Source organism: Coenobita brevimanus, chromosome 54 (assembly GCF_032717465.1).
Source record: "Coenobita brevimanus isolate Jiangsu-jjx chromosome 54, ASM3271746v2, whole genome shotgun sequence".
Lineage (NCBI taxonomy): Eukaryota > Metazoa > Arthropoda > Malacostraca > Decapoda > Coenobitidae > Coenobita > Coenobita brevimanus.
This window is the reverse complement of record NC_137007.1, coordinates 662,501-682,314: the sequence shown is the minus strand read 5'-3', so window position 1 is coordinate 682,314 and position 19,814 is coordinate 662,501. Positions and strand designations below refer to the sequence as shown.

General features: G+C 45.5%; 1 protein-coding gene across 1 annotated transcript in view; it reads right to left on the bottom strand.

Moving 5' to 3' along the window:
* Positions 1–1,902: 1,902 nt before the first annotated feature.
* Positions 1,903–19,814, bottom strand: part of LOC145400979 (uncharacterized) — a 32,097-nt gene continuing 14,185 nt past the window's right edge. Inside the window, exons 2-7 of the mRNA XM_080273339.1 lie at positions 15,691–17,733; positions 7,745–7,901; positions 6,582–6,771; positions 4,799–4,916; positions 4,250–4,485; positions 1,903–3,939 (exon numbers count right to left, since the gene is read on the bottom strand). Coding sequence (XP_080129465.1) covers positions 1,903–3,939; positions 4,250–4,485; positions 4,799–4,916; positions 6,582–6,771; positions 7,745–7,901; positions 15,691–17,733 — 4,781 coding nt within the window. The remainder of the gene's footprint in view (positions 3,940–4,249; positions 4,486–4,798; positions 4,917–6,581; positions 6,772–7,744; positions 7,902–15,690; positions 17,734–19,814) is intronic.

The window sequence follows — 19,814 nt, the reverse complement described above, 5'->3', positions numbered from 1 at the left end:
GGAGGTAGCAAGAGTAAGCTGTTAAAGGACGTTACTGCATTGAAGGGATTGAGAGAGACCATTTAAGCTGCAGAGATCAGATACGCTTTCATTAACCTGCCGAGTAAAGGAGATATAAGATCAATAAAATCGTCTGGAGGTAGCAAGAATGAAATACATAAATAGGTCATCAGATTAAAGGGATGAATGAAAGTAATTCCTGTCTAGCAAAACAGTACACGACAGCACGGCACAGACAGCTCAGTTTGGTCGCCATAATGACATACGAAGCTGGGAGGCGGAGATTGTCAGTTTCTATAGTACGTTCACTTTAACTTGGCAGGGAATTCGATCCTGTTTGTAGGGAATTCAGTCTTATTTTTTGCTGCCTGATTTCCCATAGTTCAGTGGCAGAGTAAGAAAGTACTGCGGCTCCACTGTACTACATCTTTCTCGTAGCACTTCTTCGTGACTAGCACCATATTATAGTGTAAATCTGTTGTTTCAGTTCGTATTTCAAGACAGTGAGATGGCAGTTTTACGCCCAGTTAAAGTGAACGGAGGATAGGCAGTAGTGTAAAGGTTGGTTCTTAGTACAGTAACGTATTTTTTCATTTCAGTCTTGCTGTATCCAGACGATTTCATTCAGCTTAGAAGGGATATTTTAGAACAGAAATAGACATGTATCTATTTATATCTGTATTTTGCCAGACGCCTTAATTCCGTAAGGGGTGGCCACAAACAGACCGCCTCTACGTCGCCCTGTCCTTTGCCATTTTTCTGCCCTCCCTCCAGTTCATACCCCCCCTCTCTCATATGTCTCTTCACTCCATCCCTTCGTCTCATCCTTGGTCTTCCCCACCTTCTCCTTCATCTCACTCATACTCTTCTATTCTCCGTCCTCTTGACATGCTTTCATTTATACCTTCACAATTTACGGGGACACTCTAAGGCTGAGTAAAATCATCTGATAACAGCAAGATTACACTATATAAGATGTCACTGTACTTAGAAATATAATTGTATGTTCTTTGGAAAATATGGAATAAAACTCTGTGCAGCTGTACTAAATAATGCTGGTGGGGAAAGCGGCGTGCGGGGTGTAAGCAATAATAAAACAGGGTATTTACATGAGCTTGGGGGAGACAGGCGTGTGTGGAGAGCAGTAATATATGAGTTGTGCAGTGTTGGGATTGGGAGGTATTTACTGCGTGGTAGGGTGCGGGGGTTGTCAGTGTGTGTGTTGGGGGGAGGGGTACATTTTAGGGGTATGGTGTGGTGTATTGTTTATGCTAAGGTGTGATGGTGTGGTGTGGTGTGGTTTGGGGTGATGGTGTGGTGTGCGGTGTTGTGATGGTGCAGATGTGGTGGGGAGATAATGTGGTTGTGGTGTCGGAGGTATATTACTGAGTGGTGGTATGAGTGGTGCCTGGTGTGGTGTTGGTGTGATGTCATTGTGGTATTGGCGTAGTGTGGTGTAGTGCAATAGTGTAGTGTACATGCCTAGTATCAGGGCCAGAGGGCAGCACCAGTGATCAAGGCCTGAGCACACCAGTCATCACGACCTGAGGGGAACTATTGAGCACGACGTGGGTGGCTGGTGGGCGTGTTGAGTGCGGCCAGCGGGTGGGTGTTGAGGGCGGCGAGGGTGTACATGTAGGCGCGACTGTAGGGCGGTGGTGGTTGGTTGTGAGGAACGGGCCAGCTGGGGCGGGAATCATCTTCGCCGTGGGTGCTCACTGGCTCCATGTTGAGGTTCCGTGGTCTGCGTGGGTGGGGTAGAGTGGCAGACGGGCGGGGAGGTGGTGCGTGCCTGCCTGACCTTCGTTGCAAGGTGCTGCTGGAGGTGCGTGAGCGTGTGCGCACTCGAGGTGGCGAGGCTAATGTGTTGCTACTGTTCATAGGAGCTAAGCGTTGTGAGCCTCATAAGGTCGTGACATAATCCACCTCACTGTAATCCAGGCTGTATACAGACGTGACACCACCATCACGCTCACCCATGTCTTTGTCTGAGGAAAATAGGGATTCTGAAGCAGTGGGAAGGGTGGGTATTGGCTGGTGGTTGTGAGTTTTCTTGTCAGCTGCCCGCAACCTGGCCGCACCATAGACAGTGACCGCCACCAGCAACACAACACTCAGCGCTGACCCCACCCCAATATAGGCCCACGGCACTGACAGGAAGAAGCAGTGAGCAATAAGTTCATCATGGCCTGAGGGGCAATGGTGGACGCCATCGCACCAGAGGTCCTCACTGATGCACACCCCAAGTTCCGGGCACTCCTCCATACAGCCTTTGACAATGCCCTCGGAGGACCAGTCATACTGGCGTGCTGGTGACACTTGGAGCCATGTGAGGACGTGTGGGCCAAAATCTCTAGTGCCACCCTCACGACCCAGCACCTCCAGCACCAGTTTATCTGTTGACTGTTCCACCAGCGTGCCAGAGCCCTGCCAGGCAAAACTGTACAACTCCACCACCTTTTTGCTGTTGGCGTCTGGGCACAGGACGCCTACTGGCCGCAACCGACCCACTTTAAATACTAAAAGTCTCGTTGTGGTTGTGCAGTTTTTGTCGATGTGGTCATACCCTCGTATTCTGAAATAAATGGACTTTTTGGGATCTGAAGTTTGGAGAAGCCATGGGTAACTGTCACACGGCTTGTTTTCTGTCAGGTTGGCCTTGCGAAACACAATCTCACCATTTGTTCCCTGAAGTCGTTGTTCTTTCTTGCAGGAAGATTTCTTTACGAATTCATACTGAGCTTCAAACATGAAATCCAGGTAGTCGTGAGTATCATCCATATTATTGACTTCAAACTTGAGCCGCAGCTCTTGTGATTTGGACTCATACTCGATGGGAATGGCAGAGTAGTCACAAGTGCAGAGTCTGGGAACTTCAATATCCTGCCATGGGTACTCAGACACGATTAGCGACGCCGCCTGACCATTACGATTGTCACAGTCATAGCTGCCGGTGAAGTTATTGGTGGTTGTGACACATGAACGGGACACACTGTGGAACTTTGTAATAGTCACCCTCACTACTTCGTCCCGGTGAGCAGTCAGGCGGTACTGACAGGACAGTCTGCGACGACCCCACCGTCCATATAAAACGGAAGTCCTGGGTGACGAGACTCGGCCCGTCCGAAGTGAATACCCATCACTAATGTCCTCAAAGTCACACTCACTTCCGTTGGTGGGGTGATAACCGGGACGAGTATTCACAAATTCATAGCGCAGTACAAAGTCCATGGCCAGGGCAGCTGTTGACTCATTGTAGTGCTGCACCACCGTCAGTTTAGGACCACTTGCCACGTAACTTTCATTTCTGGTACAGGCTTTTACAGGTGTGATGTGACCAACACGGGGTGGCAGGTACTCCCGGGCACACATGGGTGGTGGCCGGGAAGTGCAGTGCTCTTGGATGAGGCTGGCTCGGCGGGGAGTGCCATAGGGAGTGTTGGTGTCGAAGAAGTTACCGTCGTAGATCCTGAGTGGGTTGATGCACTCGGTCATGTTGAAGGAGTAGTGGCCCATTTTTGGATTAATCTCGTATTTGCGGAAGTGAACCCACACCACCTCGTGTGACTCTCCGTGGAACAGATAAACGCAGGAAGAGTTCGGAGGCTGTGTGTTAATGACCGATAAAACTTCCCCGCTTGAGTTGTTGGCACCGAAGATGTGGAAGACGCACTGGCGATTACGAGCAAACCGTCTGGAATCCATGCTCTCGTATGTGACATTTACGTCTAGCTCAAACCCGAACGTCCTGGGCATGAGAGTCCCCTGGTTTGGCTCGTCAAAGCGCGACGTGCTGAAGACAATGAGCATATCAGCGCCAGTGGAGGTGATGGGAGGAAGAGTGCCAGATCCACAGAACTTGAGGAAGAGAGGAGCGTCGGTAGAGTTTCCATCATACACACTGAGATGATCGTGTACAAGATCACATGAACCCCAGATCTGTAGGAGAAGAACGGATCAGGTTAGTTTATTGTGGGTGTGGTTGGGTAAGAGTAGGGAAGAGTTTGTGAGGCGAGGATATACAGTATGTGAGGAGACTCAGTGTGTTTGTGTGTATGAGAGAGAGAGAGTATAAATATACCAAACAGGGTATACTGTAAATATATAATTATGGAGATGAAATCAAAATGAAAAACGTGGCTTCATTCTGAGTGTAGAATGTAACTTGACGAGATCGAACCATTGTACCCACACACAAAAATTGCGTTTATTGTGAGGCAAGAACAATTTGAGCCCGGCTTGGACCCACCTGCAGGCCGGGGGATGTGGGCTCCTGGCTTGGTAATGCGGACGTGGCCTTAACGTTGAACCTGAGTGGATTGTCTTGGAAGATGGTGATGAGGGGGCGGGTGTAGGGGACGTAGCGGGTCTGGCGGATCAGGTAATGACAGGTGACGTGGCGGGGGTACAGACCGGGGAAGTTGGGGCTCTGAACAGAACACCGGTACTCGTCGCAGTTCAGGAAGATGCGGTCACATAGGGAACCTGGGGGAGTTAAAACACCTGCTAAATGACCTACCCTGACAGTGACCTACCAAAGACCAGTGACCTACCCCAAACCGGTGACCTACCCTGCTTTAATCTGCCATAGAGTATAACACCCTACGCTGCTTTGCAATAACTTATCCTACGCCACAATACCCCGCCCCACCCCACCCCACCCCACCATACCCTACCCTACCCTACCCTACCCTACCCTACCCTACCCTACCCTACCGTGCCTGCAAAAGTTGTCTGCTATCTTCTACCCACTCCCACGCTACCCTATCCAGCCCTACCCAGCACAGTCGCCACCTACCCTCGGATAGTTCTCCCCGATCCTTAGGCGCCGTGGCATTACCGTAGCGGAGGACAGCATCGCTCCTTTTAAGGGTCTTGTAAGATAGACGGAATTTGAAGGGAGATTGGTGCAGGCCCTAGAAGAGAAATTGGGTGAGATTCGGGTTAATGTGGGAATATTGCAGTTAGGTTAGGAAAATGATAACTAATGTGAGGTTAAAAGATGGGGTTTGTTTGGGCCATGTGGGGAAATTGGGATCTGTAGTTGGGGGGCAGGGCAGTGGGGAAATAGGGGTTTGTTAGGTGGGTGGGGTAGGTGGGGTTTGGTGCGGTTAGGAGAGTTGTGGTTCAGTGGATATGGTCATACTGATACACCTTTACACACACACACACACACACACACACACACACACACACACACACACACACACACACACACACACACACACACACACACACACACACACACACACACACACACACACACACACCGTACACGTGGATGCTACAAACTTTCCTCTTGACTCTGACATGCAACAATCGACTTTGCCGTAAAAGTCCTTCATTCAGTTCTAGGTGCAAAGAGGCTAGGGGTAAGCAGAAATAAATCTTTACCTGTATAATTCCATTTATCTGCCCATTTACCTGTCCATTTATATGTCTGTCCATCCACCCATCCATCCATCCATCCATCCATCCACCAACCCACCCAAACCCACCCATCCATCGCACTAGTTATGCATCTCATTATCTGTGTGTATCGACCTACCTATCCACCTATCTTTCTGTCTGTCCATCTCACTATCTATCAGTCTATCTATCCACTCCCCAGCTCTCATATTTACCCCCACAATCCCAGGCCTCCAAAACTTCGCCACGGTTTTCAGGTTCTCCTCCCGTCCAAGTTCAGTTGATCTTCGGGCCAATATTTATTTTGGCCACAGAAACTCCCGTCCTATGATCGCTGCTTCTCCCCTCCCAGTATTTTTCGTCCCTTCTTTCACGGTTGCAATGAAGGAAGCAATACTGGATTTCAAGTTTTCCTGTTGCAACTTTTATTTATGTGAAGTATTATGGGAAATTTTAACATAGTTTTGTGTTGGTTCAATGTATCTGTTTATCTTAACTGTTGAACAAGAACGAGATTGACCCTAGAAAATGGTGCTTGTCACGAAGAAGTGCTCTGGAAAGGATGCAGTTTATGTGAAGAAATATGGGATAATTTTGACGAAGCTTTGTATTAGTGTATGTAATTTATCTCACTATCTTCACTGCTGAACTGTAACAAGAGACTGACATTAGAATACTGTGCTTGTCACGAAGAAGTGCTTTGGAAAGGATATAGGGCCTCAGTATCGTATTACACCATTAAACTGCATTGAGACTTTAACATTCTAATACAGTGTTAATCACGAAGAAGTGCAATAGAAAGGAGATAGGACTGCAGTATGATCGTATTTTCTACTGAACTTCGGGGACTAAGCAACGAAAGGACGAAAATATCTGCCAAGACAAAATGGACGAACTGTACACTTGCGTTGTGGTAATTGTGGCGAATTGTGTGTAAGTGTGGTGGACTCTGGAGCTCTGGGACCATCCATCATCCTAGCACTCACTTACTGTCTACCTTTCTCACACACTCACTCATTCAGCACACCTTATTCTTACACGCAACATTCTTTTTAAATCCTTCATCCTTCCAGTACTCACTCACTCTTACTCTTTCTTATAAGCAAAATCTTGACTGTATTCCTTCACCTCTCTCTCTCTCTCTCTCTCTCTCTCTCTCATCCCCCACCCACCTCAAAGTGTATATAATCCATGGTAATAAATTTCTTGAGTGTGAGAGTGGTAGTGGAGGTCTCGCTGTAGTACACGTTGAAGCCTTTACTATCCCCACACCAGTACCCGTCTGTGTAGGGCCTGTCTCTCTCACTGATCTGCATCCAGCCTTGGGGACACCCGCTGTTGTAACTAAAGAAATCGCCTAGCCTGGGAAAGAAAAAGAAAGAAATTTATTGTTATCATTATCTTTATCATCGTCATCATTGTTGTTATTATTATTATTATTATTATTATTGTTATTATTGTTATTATTATTGCTATTAATTCTCTCTCTCTCTCTCTCAGCTCTTATCTCCCCTCATTCACCCTCACCTTCTGTCTCTCTTTCCCTCTCTCCTTTTCATCCCTCCCTGCTCACTCAACCACACACACCCTCTTCAAAGACTCCCTTTTCTCCCTCACCCTAACATTTTTCCGTCCTTAAATTTTAGAGATGTAAGCGACTGCTTTTGGACTGGATAGCCTCAACCTCCGTATCATCCACTAGAGGCTTTTTCAGATCAAGTCTATAATTTACCTCGGTCAGTATAGAGACAAGACCTAAGAAAAAACGGGGAAGTGAGATACAAAGAGAGAGAGAGAGAGAGAGAGAGAGAGAGAGAGAGAGAGAGAGAGAGAGAGAGAGAGAGCATACATCCCTGGAGAGAATGAAAGAGATAAAAGAGAATGAATGAGGATGACAGAGAGAGGAAAAGAGGAAAGAGATAGAGAGGGACAATATATGCATCCCTAGAGAGACTAACTGGTACGTGCAGCTTTTACGAAGAGAGAGAGAGAGAGAGAGAGTTGTTTTAATCCATCCACCATCATATTTTTCTATCCATCAATCAGTCAGTTAATCTGTCTGTCTGTCTCTCTGTCTATCTCTGTTTGTCTCTCCGTATGTCTGTCTATCTCTCTGTTGATCTTTTCCTCAATCAGTGAATCAGTCAGCAACCATCTTGTAATCTGTCTTTCCATCTCTTTCCCTGCCTTCCTTTAACATCTCAATCCTTCTGTTCTTCCATCTATCCATCATGCATTCCATCAATTCCATCAGTAATACCTATGCCGTTCTTTAACCTCTAAATCCGTCTATTCATCCATCTATCCACCATCAGTTTCCATCAGTAATACTCACTTGAAGTCCTGTATAATAAGCTGCACAATATCGCCGTACAGGTCGCCCTCCGCCACAAAGGTCAGGTGACAGGTAAAGGTGGTCAGCATATTAACGGGACGATGCACGCTCACCTCGTAACTCCTGCCCACATCACCGTAGAAAGTCCTGTTGCACGCTGAGAAGGAAAGAGAAGCCTGTGGTTAAGTTGTGTTGGGTAGGGTTGGATTAGGTTAGGTTAGGTACGGTTGAGCTGGGTTGGATTGGGTAAGGTAGGGTATGCCAGGGTTGGGTTGGGTTGGGTTGGGCTAGGTTAGGTTAGGATAGGTTAGAGTAAATTGGTTGAGATTAGATTACCGGGTATATGAGATGCCAAAGAGAGAGAGAGAGAGAGAGAGAGAGAGAGAGAGAGAGAGAGAGAGAGAGAGAGAGAATAATGATTTAGATGGATATAGAACATGTTTGTAAAGATGAAATCCCTACCCAGAGTCAACACGCCACCACCCATCCTGGATCAGATTTCACAAACTCATATACAAATGACTTTCATCACGTAACTAAGATGAACTTTATATGGGAAAGAGTGCAAATTTAAGTTTACGAACTTTTCCTCGTTGTAACTACGATGTCTTTTTGTGAATATGATCTTACCATTTTTTCTCTTGATTTCCTTCTGACTTCTCACAAACTTACCATCACTTCTTTTGTCGTACGTAAGATTCTTTTTAATTGGGACACACGAAGGAAGAACACTTCAGGATCAAGCTTACGATCAGTTTATTCGTAACTAAGATTCGTGATACTGCATAGTCGTCCTGTATCTCCCTTTCGTAAGATTTGTTGTATATCGTACAGACGAGGGAAGGACAGTTCAGAATGGTGATGATTGATGATGATGATGATGATGATGATGATGATGATGATGATGATGATGATGATACATGCTAATAAAAACTATAGGCATCAAAATAACATCAATTCTCCCAATCTCGACATCAATAATATAGTTTAAAAAACGTCTTCTCAAATTACTCAAAACCACACGGACGTATCAGCCGTCCCAGAGCACACAAAAACACCCCTTACAGCACCTGACATAGGGGCGATAATGTCATGGGAATAATTGAGTTTTTAAGTCTTGAATAGGGGATCGGTGAATAAGTCTGTCTGTCAAAGTTGGGTGTGCTACGAGAGAGAGAGAGGTGTATGTGTGTGTGTGTGTGTGTGTGTGTGTGTATCGTTTTCCGTTCTCTCATCTTTATTCCTTCCTTACTTCCTCCTTCTTTATTCTTACCCCATGATTTACAAACCTCGTCCTCCTTCCTTCCTCTCTCTCATTTTTCCTCACAACTCCCTTCTATTAATCTCTCTTCTTTCCGTTCTTTTCTATCTCGCTCCTCCTCTTCTCTTCTTTTCCTCTTTCCTCATTCTCCTCTCCTTCCCTACCTTCTCTTTCTTCTTGCCTCCTCCTTTTCCACTCTTTCTCTCCTTTTCTTCCTCCTCCTCTTCCTTTCTTCTTTCTTTCCTATAATTCACTCACCTTAACTTTACCGATAGTTTCATTGTTTTGTTTTATTCCCGTAGCTCAGAAGCAGAGGAAGACAATACTATGGCTCTTCTTCCTTCCCATAGCACTTCTTCGTGACTAGTACTTTATTCTAGTTTTATTTATTTAATTTATTTTTTATATAACTCAGCATTCAAGATGGCGATCAAAGTGAGCAGAATATGGTTAAATATATTACTTTCTTTTTTTTCCATCATCCCTCCTACTTTTCCTTCCTTCCCGTCTCCTCCTCTCCTCTTTTCCTCTCTTCCTTCCTTCGCCTGCTACCTACCTTACTTACCTCTTCCTCTTCGTCTCTCGTTTTCTTCTTCTTCTTCCTCCTCCTCCTCCTCCTCTTCCTCCTCTTCCCCCTCGTCCTTCCCTCCATGTGCAGCCTCCGTGTCGTGGGTTAATTGGGTCGTTTCTCCCTCTCCTCCTTCGCCTTCCACCTCATCCTCATCCTCTCTCTCCACCTCCTCCTCATCCTCGCTCTCCACCTCCTCCTCATCCTCTCTCTCTCCACCTCCTCCTCATCCTCGCTATCCACCTCCTCCTCATCCTCGCTGTCCACCTCCTCCTCATCCTCGCTCTCCTATTTCACCTCTTTTGTCTTTCTCTTTTCTCCTCTTTTCCCCCCTTCACTCCTTCTTTCTTCCTCTGTATTTTCCTCTTCCTCTCTCCTCCTCCTCCTCCTGCCGCAGCCTCCGTGTCTCTAGGTGAATTGGATACTTTGTCACACTGTTTCATCACTCACATATTTTTCACCACCCTGCTCCCTCCCTTGCACCGCCCCAAATTACACTCTTTAACCTCTAACCTAAATATTGATCTTCTGGCCCTGACGTGGATTAAGAATGGTGTTTGCTGTACCGAAGGGATTTTAACCTAGCAAGCCCCATAATGTATATATTTTTGTTGTATATGCTCTCCAGGGATGTATACAGTACTCTCTCTCTCTCGCTTAGACGAATTTCATCTGCGTAGGGAAGAGCTCCGGTAGTTAAGATTATGACCTCGATTTAGTTTCATGCTTCCTACAGCCAAACGACTTTCTTTTTTCTTTTTTACCTATTAAGATACCTCGTGGCAAAAGAGGTGGGGGTGGTAGTGGCGTAGATGAGAAAGATGAAAGGGGGGACAGGAGAAAGAGAGGAGGGAAGAAAGGGGAGACAAGCGAGAGATGAAAGAAAGGGATGAAGAGGAGGGAGATGGAAGGGGAGGATGAAAGAAGGGAGGGAAGAAGAGATGAGAGGGAAGGATGAAGGAAGGGAGGGAAGAAGGTGGAGATGAGATGGGGATGAAAGAAGGGAGGGAAGAAGGTGGAGATAGGAGGGAAGGATGAAAGAAAGGAGTAAAGAAAAGGGAGATGGGAGGGAAGGGTGAAAGAAGGGAGGGAATAAGGGAAAAAAGCGAGAGAAAAATGAAAGAAAGGAGAGCAGAAGGGGGGACAGGTGAGAGAAGAATGGAATTATGGAGTGAAGAGAGAGAGAGAGAGAGAGAGAGAGAGAGTCATCCTAGTTTCAGTGCAACAAAGGACTCTATAGACTCACTCTACACCATTCATTCCTCTCTCTCTCTCTCTCTCTCTCTCGTCCTATTGGTTGCAGTGGAAGCAATCAAGCATAAAATTGCCATACTGTCAGCCGTGAAAGTAAGGAATGATTGCCTGTGTTGATTTGTGGCCCATACGTATCCTGAGAGAGAGAGAGAGAGAGAGAGGGAGAGAGAGAGAGAGAGAAAGAGAGAGAGAGAGTCTGAGCTGGTTGCACAGCGTCGTCCTGATTTCTGCTGTTAAATAGAACCCAGGGATAAGGGACTGAATAGAGAGGTTGCCAGGGATCGAGCAGCCTGGAGAATCGTTATCAGGTGACCAAGGCCGGTACATGCAAACAGGTTAGAGGCTTTGTAAACGAACGAACAAAATGAACGAATAAACTGGAGAGGGGAGAGAGGGAGGGGGAGACCGAGGATGAGATGGAGGGATGAGTAGGGAGGCAAATGAGAGGGGGGTGTAAGTTGGGGGGAGGGCGGCGAAATGGCAAGAAGACGTGGAGGCGATTTGTTTGTGGCCACCCTTTGCCGGATTAAGGCTTCTGGCTTTAGAAATCTAAAGCCAGAAGCAGAATAATGTCCTCCCTCACATTCTATTTAAGCCAGTGTCAACAAAAGAGTCAGTTCCCCTTTGATGTCCGCAGATGGTGTCCTTTCATGTCCGCAAATGGTGTCCTTTGATGTCCGCAAATGGTGTCCTTTTGATGTCCGCAAATGGTGTCCTTTTGATGTCCGCAAATGGTGTCCTTTTGATGTCCGCAAATGGTGTCCTTTGATGTCCGCAAATGGTGTCCTTTTGATGTCCGCAAATGGCCCACACAGGAAGCAGCAAAACTTTAATTGGCCAAACTTTGACGTGTGTTGCATTTGTTGCGGGAAGGACACACGCAATCCCACCCTAAAATTTGTGTCTTGAGTTTGCAGTGCCATAAAATTTTAGACGTAGAATAAAACTGTGTCCCAAATATTGAAAAGTTGTGCATTCAGAAGTTCAACAGTTTCAGCCCGACTTGGACCCTCTTCCATAGATATGTATAGTTTTTCTGTGTAGGAAGTTTTAGTTTACATAGTTCATTAAGTTTTTCTCAGATCAGTCAGTTTTAGTCAATCTATTTTATACCAAACTAGTCCACCTCCTTCTAAAGCCACCCAAGTTATTTCAGTTAGTTTTTAGCCGGACAATTTAAGTTATGTCTTGTAATTTCTGGTGTGTGTGTGTGTGTGTGTGTGTGTGTGTGTGTGTGTGTGTGTGTGTGTGTGTGTGTGTGTGTGTGTGTGTGTGTTTACGGCCCTGTGTCTTTACAAACATCATCACAATCCTAACCACACAACTATATTTGAAGTGGTTGGAATCTAAACACATCATTATCATCATCATCATCATCATCATTCAGGTAATCTTCTTCTACTTCTTCTTCTTCTTCATCTTTCGTCTTCTTCATCTTCTTCTTTATCATCATCTTTTTCTTCATCTTCATCTTCATCTTAAATCGGTGACACTGGAGACGGCGAGAAATCTGATCACTAGGGGTCACGCAAAAATAGGAAACTCAGGGAATAAAGTTTTTTATTTTCATCTTAAGTTCACAGAATTTTGGAATGGGGTGTGAGTTTTCATTCTTTTTCTTTTTTCTTTTTTTTTCAACTAGACTCCCCCCCCCCTCTCAAATACACCCGTTTCCAAAAAATCCAGATATATTGATTCGGGCTACCTGTGGAGGATAAGTATATTTTTAATTTTATGGGAGACCATTGCATTATTAGCCTAACGGGGTCATAGGATCTATACGTCTCCCTCCCCCTCACAAATCACAAACTCTCCTAAGCTAAATAGTCATCAAGAAATTGGAGTAAAATATTAGAGATTTCCTTCCAATGAGAGGTTTAAAGAAAGAGAAAAACGAAAATGAAAAGGAAAGAAGAGCAAATTGAAAAAGAGAAAAAAAAATGAAATTGGAGTAAAATATGAGAGTTTTCCTTCCATTGAGAGGCTAAAAAAAGAGAATAACGAAAAAGAAAAGGAAAGAAAAAAGAAAAAGTGGAAAAAACTCGACTTCTTTCTCTTCGTCTCGCCTTTCACGATCAAACTTCCTCAGTCTCCATTGTGGCCGGATTTATGGAGTTTCCTTTGGCCCATAAATTATCCTTTCCTGGGTTAATGAAGCTCCATTTCTCAGCACACATTTTTCTTTCCTTCGCTGAGCCTGAATAATTTCCGCTCCTCTCTCCCGCCTTCTTTCCTTGGCGGGGTGTTTTGACCCTAGGGGGAGGATGGTCGCGTTCTTTTTTATATTTTTTAAGCTGTCGAGTGATTCTGTTTAGCTTGGTTGAGGCGCTGACAGTTCATAATTATTACGTATTGCCTTTATTTCTGGTATTATTTTTATTATTAAGCACAAAAGCAACGTCTTTCTTTGTATTCTTCCTGTCTGCAAGCGATTTATTTACTAAGGGAAGCCTCTTCATTCGTGGAACTTTGGGTGGGTGACAGTCCTTCGCCCCTGATGGCATTTCATGATCGGAAACACTCCAGCCGCCTCTTGGACAATCATCAAACCCATCTGCCCTGTACCTGGCTCCTTCCCCATTGGCCTCGTAAACCACTACACCACCTACAAGCACCCCCCCCCCCTTCCTCCCACGTTAATTCCATCAGGGCCACATTCAGTCTTCAGGGCAGCGTGGGAGGCTCTTGAAAACGATGTGGGAAATTGATGAAGAAAAACCGGACTTCTTTTATGTGGTGGACGAAGTTAGGAGAGAGAGGGAGAAAGAGAGAGAGGGGGGAGATAAGGGGGAGGGGAGGAGATGAGTTAATAATAGTAAAGGGGAGAGGAAGGGGGAAGTTAATAGAGGTAGATGGAAATGAGGAGGGGAAGATAGGTAAAGTGTAGGGGAGGGGGAGAAGATAGGAGGTATTAATAGTGGAGGAGAGAGAGAGAGAGAGAAGAGGAAAAGTTAGTGAGAGGGATGGGGAGAAAGAGAGAAAGGTTGAAAAAGGGTGAGGAAGAAAGTTGGAGGGGGTTGGGGGGGACTGATAAATCAGTGGGGAGGAGTTGGAGGAGAGTGAGGGGGAGGACGGATGATGGTATGGGTAGAGGGGGAGAGAGGATGGTGATATGGGGAGGAGGAGGGGAAGAGAGAATGATGAGTATGGGTCGGAGGAGGGGGAGAGGGTATGGAGGAGGGAGGAATGTTGTGTATGTTTTAGGAGAGTGATGTTAATGTTGGTAGAAAGAGGGGAGAAGGAAGAGAGGGGAGTGAACTGTGGCGGGAGGAGATGGAGGGGGGTGACGTGAAGGGGAGAGAATGAGCTGACGGACGGGGAGAGGGAGGAAACCTAGAAGGAGGAGGAGGAAAGAAAAACTGTAGTAGGGGAGAGAAAAATGGTGGTAGGGGAAGGGGGAGGGGAAAGATAAATGATGGGAGGGGGGTGAAGGAGGACACTGGGGGAAGGAAGGGAAAGAGGGAGGGGGAAGAAAATGCAGTAAATTGGAAAAGAGAAAGAGAAGAAAGGGGGGAAAGAAGGAGAGGGTTACATGCAAAGGAGAGAGATGAGGGGAAGGAAAGGAGGATTTATAAAGATAGGGGAGAGAGGCAGAAGAAGGGGAGAGAGGGGAGAAAGATCATAGGAGGGGAAGGAAAAGGAGGATTCGGAGGAAGGGAAGGGGAGGAGAGGGAAGGAAGAGGAAAGAAGGGGGAAGGAGTAAGGAAAGAGGAGAACGGGAGATGAGATAGAAAGAGAAGATGAAGGGGAGGGGAGAGAGGGGGAGCGGGAGGAGAGGAACAAGTAAAATGGTCAGAGGGAAGGTGGGGGAGAAGGGGAGGGGAGAAATCTGTTGAAGGGAGAGGTGGGGAGGTGTAATGGGGAGGATGGAAAGGTAAATCCCAGAATGATCAAGATAAATGGACATGATTTTAAAGTTTTTTTTTTTTTTTTTTTTTTTTTTTTTTTTTTACACGAAGGAAAATGGAACATGAGAGAAAGAAGGTAGAAGGGGATATGAGAGAGGGCGATGTATTGTGGGAAAATAGCTATCTGTTTATCTGTATCTATCCATCTGTATATCTGTCTGGCTAGCTGTATTGTACCTATCTATCTGTGTGTGTGTGTATGTGTGTGTGTGTGTGTGTGTGTGTGTGTGTGTGTGTTGAATATTATGTTTACTTTTTACACCCATCACCAGCGTGTGAGTGGCGGATTAGTCAGAAGGATCATTCTCTCTCTCTCTCTTTCTCTCTCTCTCTCACCTCAGCTTTATCTCATTACTCAGTCTCGTGCTCTCTCCCCTTCCTCGTCCCTCTCACTCTTTCCATTCTCCCCCTGTTCTCATTGTACAGTCTTCACCTTCTCACAGTGCCTTTATTACAGTGAGTCAATTATATTCTATTCTTGCGGCCTCCTTATGGTTTTATTTTCAAGGTAGGAATGAGCTCTCGTTCTGAAGAAGTTGGTATCAAATTCCATGAACGCCTCCAATTGATCTTACTGTGTTCTTAATTAACTTTTCTCCTTAACTTAGATTTCATTCCTTTGCAGTTTATTTTCCGCAGCAGTACGGCACATTAAGACAAATATCACGGCTACATCTTTACCATAGCACTTTTTGTGACTAGCCTTATGTTCTAGTGTTAACTTCTTGTTGAAGCTTACCACTCGAGATAGAGAGGTGTCAATTTTAGGCCAAGATAGAGTGAAAAGAATATACCAGTAGATTACTATATCTGCCAGACACTCCCAGAGACCTGGCCTAGAAACACCTGTCACTGAGTTACTTCGATATTCACCTAAGCCTGGGAGAACTGACTGTACAAATCTACCTAAATCTGCGAGAACACGGGAAGGGAAAATAAAACACTGAATACTCACGTGAACAGTCTCGAGGCTCGTCGGTCCTGTCAGAGCAGTCGGGGTGTCCGTCACAGTAAGCGTCGGCTGGAACACACTCATAATTCCCGCAGGTGAACTCAGATATGCGACACCCCAGAGCACCTGCCTGTAGAAGAGCTGCCACCAGGAGAAACACTCGCAGGGGATGTAGGTGGGTGAGGAGAGGGGTGTGCTGTTGAGGTGGTGATGAGGTGAGTGCTGTATGTTCCTCCTGTGCGCTTGAGTGTTGACGCGAGAACTTAAGCTGCTGTTTGGTTGTAATGAAGACTGGCTGGTCCTTCTGTAGACTAGGACCTTGAGATGAGCTTGGTTTAAGATGTCGCTTTGTTGCTGTGAAGGCAGATTGGTTGTTCTTTAGTCTGGGGATTAGATAGGATTTGAGGTGCTGAGGTTTTGCTTTAACTGCTGACTCTACCTTCTCGTGGTGAGATCTTGATTTAGAGTGCTGTTGAAGAGGTGCTGATGAGAATACTGATTTATCGTATTGTACATTCGAGTTTTGATGTGGCCTAGATTGGGAGTGCTGAGGTGTTGTGCATGCTGACTGATTTCTCTGCTGAGTTGGACATGGTTTTGGATGCTGTTTGGTTGGGGTAAATGCTGACTGATTCACCGGCCGTTCGTAGGAGAGAATAGGAGTTTGTTGCTGAGGTGGGGCTGATGTGAAAACTGACTGATTCCCGTTTAGACTGAATAAATGCGAGCTTGATTTTGGCTGCTGACGCGCTGACAGTAATGCTGAGTGTTCTTCCTGTAGACTAGAGATTAAACGTGAACCTGGCTCAAGCTGCTGTTTTGATGTGTGTGCTGACTCTTCTTCGTCCTGCTGAGGTGGTGTTGATTTTGGATGTTGTTTTGATGCTGAGGGGAATGCTGATTGGCCTTCCTGTTCCCTTAAGATTTGATGTGAGCGTGACTTACGGATCTGTTTTGGTGCCGTTAACGCGGGCTCTTCTCGCTCCTGTTGAGAGGATCTGAATTTAGGATGTAGTTCTGGAGCCGTGAGTGCCGACTGATTAACCTGTCCCCTCGAGAGTACAGGTGATTTCAGGTGTGTAGTTGCTGTAATCGTGGTTTGGTTTTCCTGTACCCTTTGTGAGTTTGTTTCAGGGTGATGATTGGATGATACGAAGGGTGAATGTTTATCCTGGTGAGATGGGTGATGTTTGGATGCTGTGAATGCTGACTGATTGTGCTGTATCCTGGAAATAAAAGGTCTGTCGCGCTGAGTTGAGGCTGTTTTTCGATGCTGTTTAGGTGCTGTGAATCCTAACTTTTCCTCCTGCAAGGTGGAAATTTGAGATGAGTTTGATTTAGGATGCTGTTTGGATACTGTGCACGCTGAGCGTTCCTGCTGCTGACTGACCGCTCTAGACAAGCTTGGTTTAGTGTGCTGAGAAGCTTTTGCTGTGAATGCTGATTGATCGTCACTGAGGCTGGAGAGAAGGGTTGATTTTGTGTTAAGATGCTGTTTCGATGCAGTGAAAGGTGAAGGTTCGTCCCGTAGACTTAAGATTGGATTTGAGCGTGACCGAGAGTGTTGTGTTGCTGATGTGAATGCTGAGTGGTCTTGCTCCTTTAATCGGGACATGAGTGGGTTTTGCTGCTGAGTTGTCATTGAGTTGAGATGCTGTTCGGATGCTGTATTTGCTGACTGCTCCCCTTGCCTCTTTGATACTTGATGTGGGCCTAATTCAGAGTGTTGATTGGGCGCTGTAAATGCTGACTCTTCCTCCTGCAGTCTTGAGATCAAAGGCCAATTATGTTGAGTTGAAATTGGGTTAGAGTGCTGTTCGGATGCTGTAAATACTGAATCTTCCCTTTGCTGACTTGAATTTAAGTGTGAACACGAGACACGAATCATTGCTGACTCCTCCTGTAACCTTGAAATTAGCTGATTGTCATGCTGAGTTTGGGTTGATGCAGGCTGCTGTTCGGATGCTGTAAATGCTGACTCTTTCTCCTGTGGTCCCGAAATCAGTAGACGGGAATGCTGAGTTGATGTCGAGTCAGGGTGCTGATCTGAAAAGAGAACACAAGAACACATATGAAAACACGATACCTGGAGTAGACCGGTTGGCTCATGCAAGGAAGCTCCTGTAAGACTGTGAATATAGGACTACAATAAGACAAGGATAGTAAAGGAGAATGCTGTCCCCCGCCCACCAAACCCTCGAGGCGAAACCGGCAGGAAAGAGAAGTAACACCACGTAGTGTAAAAAAAATAACTTGGGCATTTTGTAGGAAAGAAGGAAATAAAAGCATATCCCTTGGTGGACAGGCGTAAAAGAAAGGGGGAAGGGGAGGAAAGTATGATTTTTGTAATTGGGACAAGTTTCACTACCATCCCCTTACAGTTACATGCCTATCTAGCCTATTCTTTTAGCTCTCAATGGAAGGATCACCTAATCATTGGGTTCTGTATTCCACTTATCCACTACCCTATTCCCAAACAAGCTCCTACCTATCATTACAGGAGCTGCCTAGCATGGACCAACTAGCCTACTGCAGTTATCCTCTTTTTGCATATTCCTATCTCCTCAAAAAAACCTATTTCTTTTTTAGTATCCACTTGGTCGAATTCTGTTTCGTCTGCTGACTTTTTAAGGACTTTCCTTCATCCATTAAGACACTTCAGTCACGTCACCCCTTACTGTACGGCTCACTAGCGAGCATAAAGTTAATTTTTTATACTTTTCATAGGAGAGCGTACGAACTGCATTTCATATATCGTTTTTGTCAAAATTTTCGGCACATTTTCTAAATCAATGTACGGTTCAGTATACCCATTCTATAATATTAGCATCATAACTGCACTTTGTAATCTAAGTATGGCTGTACCATTGCTAGATAGAGCTGCACTGATTTTGGATTTCACGTTACTTACGCTTTGAGAGAGAAATCTTAGGACCAAGTGTTTACTACGGTAGGGAAGTATCTGTGGCTCGATTTTTATTTTTTTTATTTTTTTACTTTACTTGGCTCTGACGGAAATACTGTTCTGTGAAAGTATCAATATTTTCTCTGTTAACACTTATCGCTATTTTATTATTTCTCGTTTGTGTTTGAGGTGCCTGAGTGGCTGTAGATGTATTGAATTTCTCACATATTTCTGCTCATCTCATTATGTCTATTATTCCCTGATGCTAAAGACTCATGAGTGGATTTTTTTGTACATCCAACTGATCCTCTAATTCCTAACTGTTAAAACTAGACACCAGCTGCCTATCTACCGACCTGGCTACCTGAGACATACACTACTGACCCAGCTAAGACTCTGCTGATTTGATAGTCTAGGTAGAGATTGCCCCATTTCCTTATCTATCGACCGGCTACCCTGTTTTATCCTCTGATGGTAGTCCCTTCAGCCAACTCGCTCTTGGTTCCATTGACTTTGCTCCTTATGGTATTGATGACACTGAAGATATTGATGATTAGGTCCCTTTGGCTTGAGTCTGTTGATGGTTTTGTTAATATATCGTCTTTCTCTTTTGCGTGCATCTTATTTTCTGCTCATGTTTTCTGGCTTTCTTCTTGGCCGTTATTATGTTTTTTTTGGTGGTGATGTGGAGGAGGGAAAGAGATTTTGATGGTGATGGTCGTGATGGTAGTGGTGGTATTGGTGGTGGTTGTAGTGTTGGTAATGGTGTTGATGGTGGTGGGAATTTAAGTGATGGTGGTAATGAAGCCGGTGATGATTGTCGAGGGTAGGGGAGTGTGAAATTGAGTCGTGGTGGTGATGATGATGATGGTGATGATGGTGGGTTGTCAGATCTTCACTTTTCTCATTCTGGTTGTGGTGGTGGTGTGGTGATGCTTCTCCGTCGTGGTGGTGATGATTATGGCACTTCCATCTGTGGTGGAGACTGGTGGTGGTGGTGCTGGAGGTGGTGGCTGAAGTGTTGGTCCTCATTTCAGTTGGTCTGCAAAAGAGGAAAAAAAGAAATTAATGTGGTATATCATCATCATCGTAAATTGTCGTCGTCGTCGTCGTCGTCGTCGTCCTCCTCCTCCTCCTCCTCCTCCTCCTCCTCCTCCTCCTCCTCCTCCTCCTCCTCCTCCTCCTCCTCCTTCTCCTCCTCCTCCTCCTCCTCCTCCTCCTC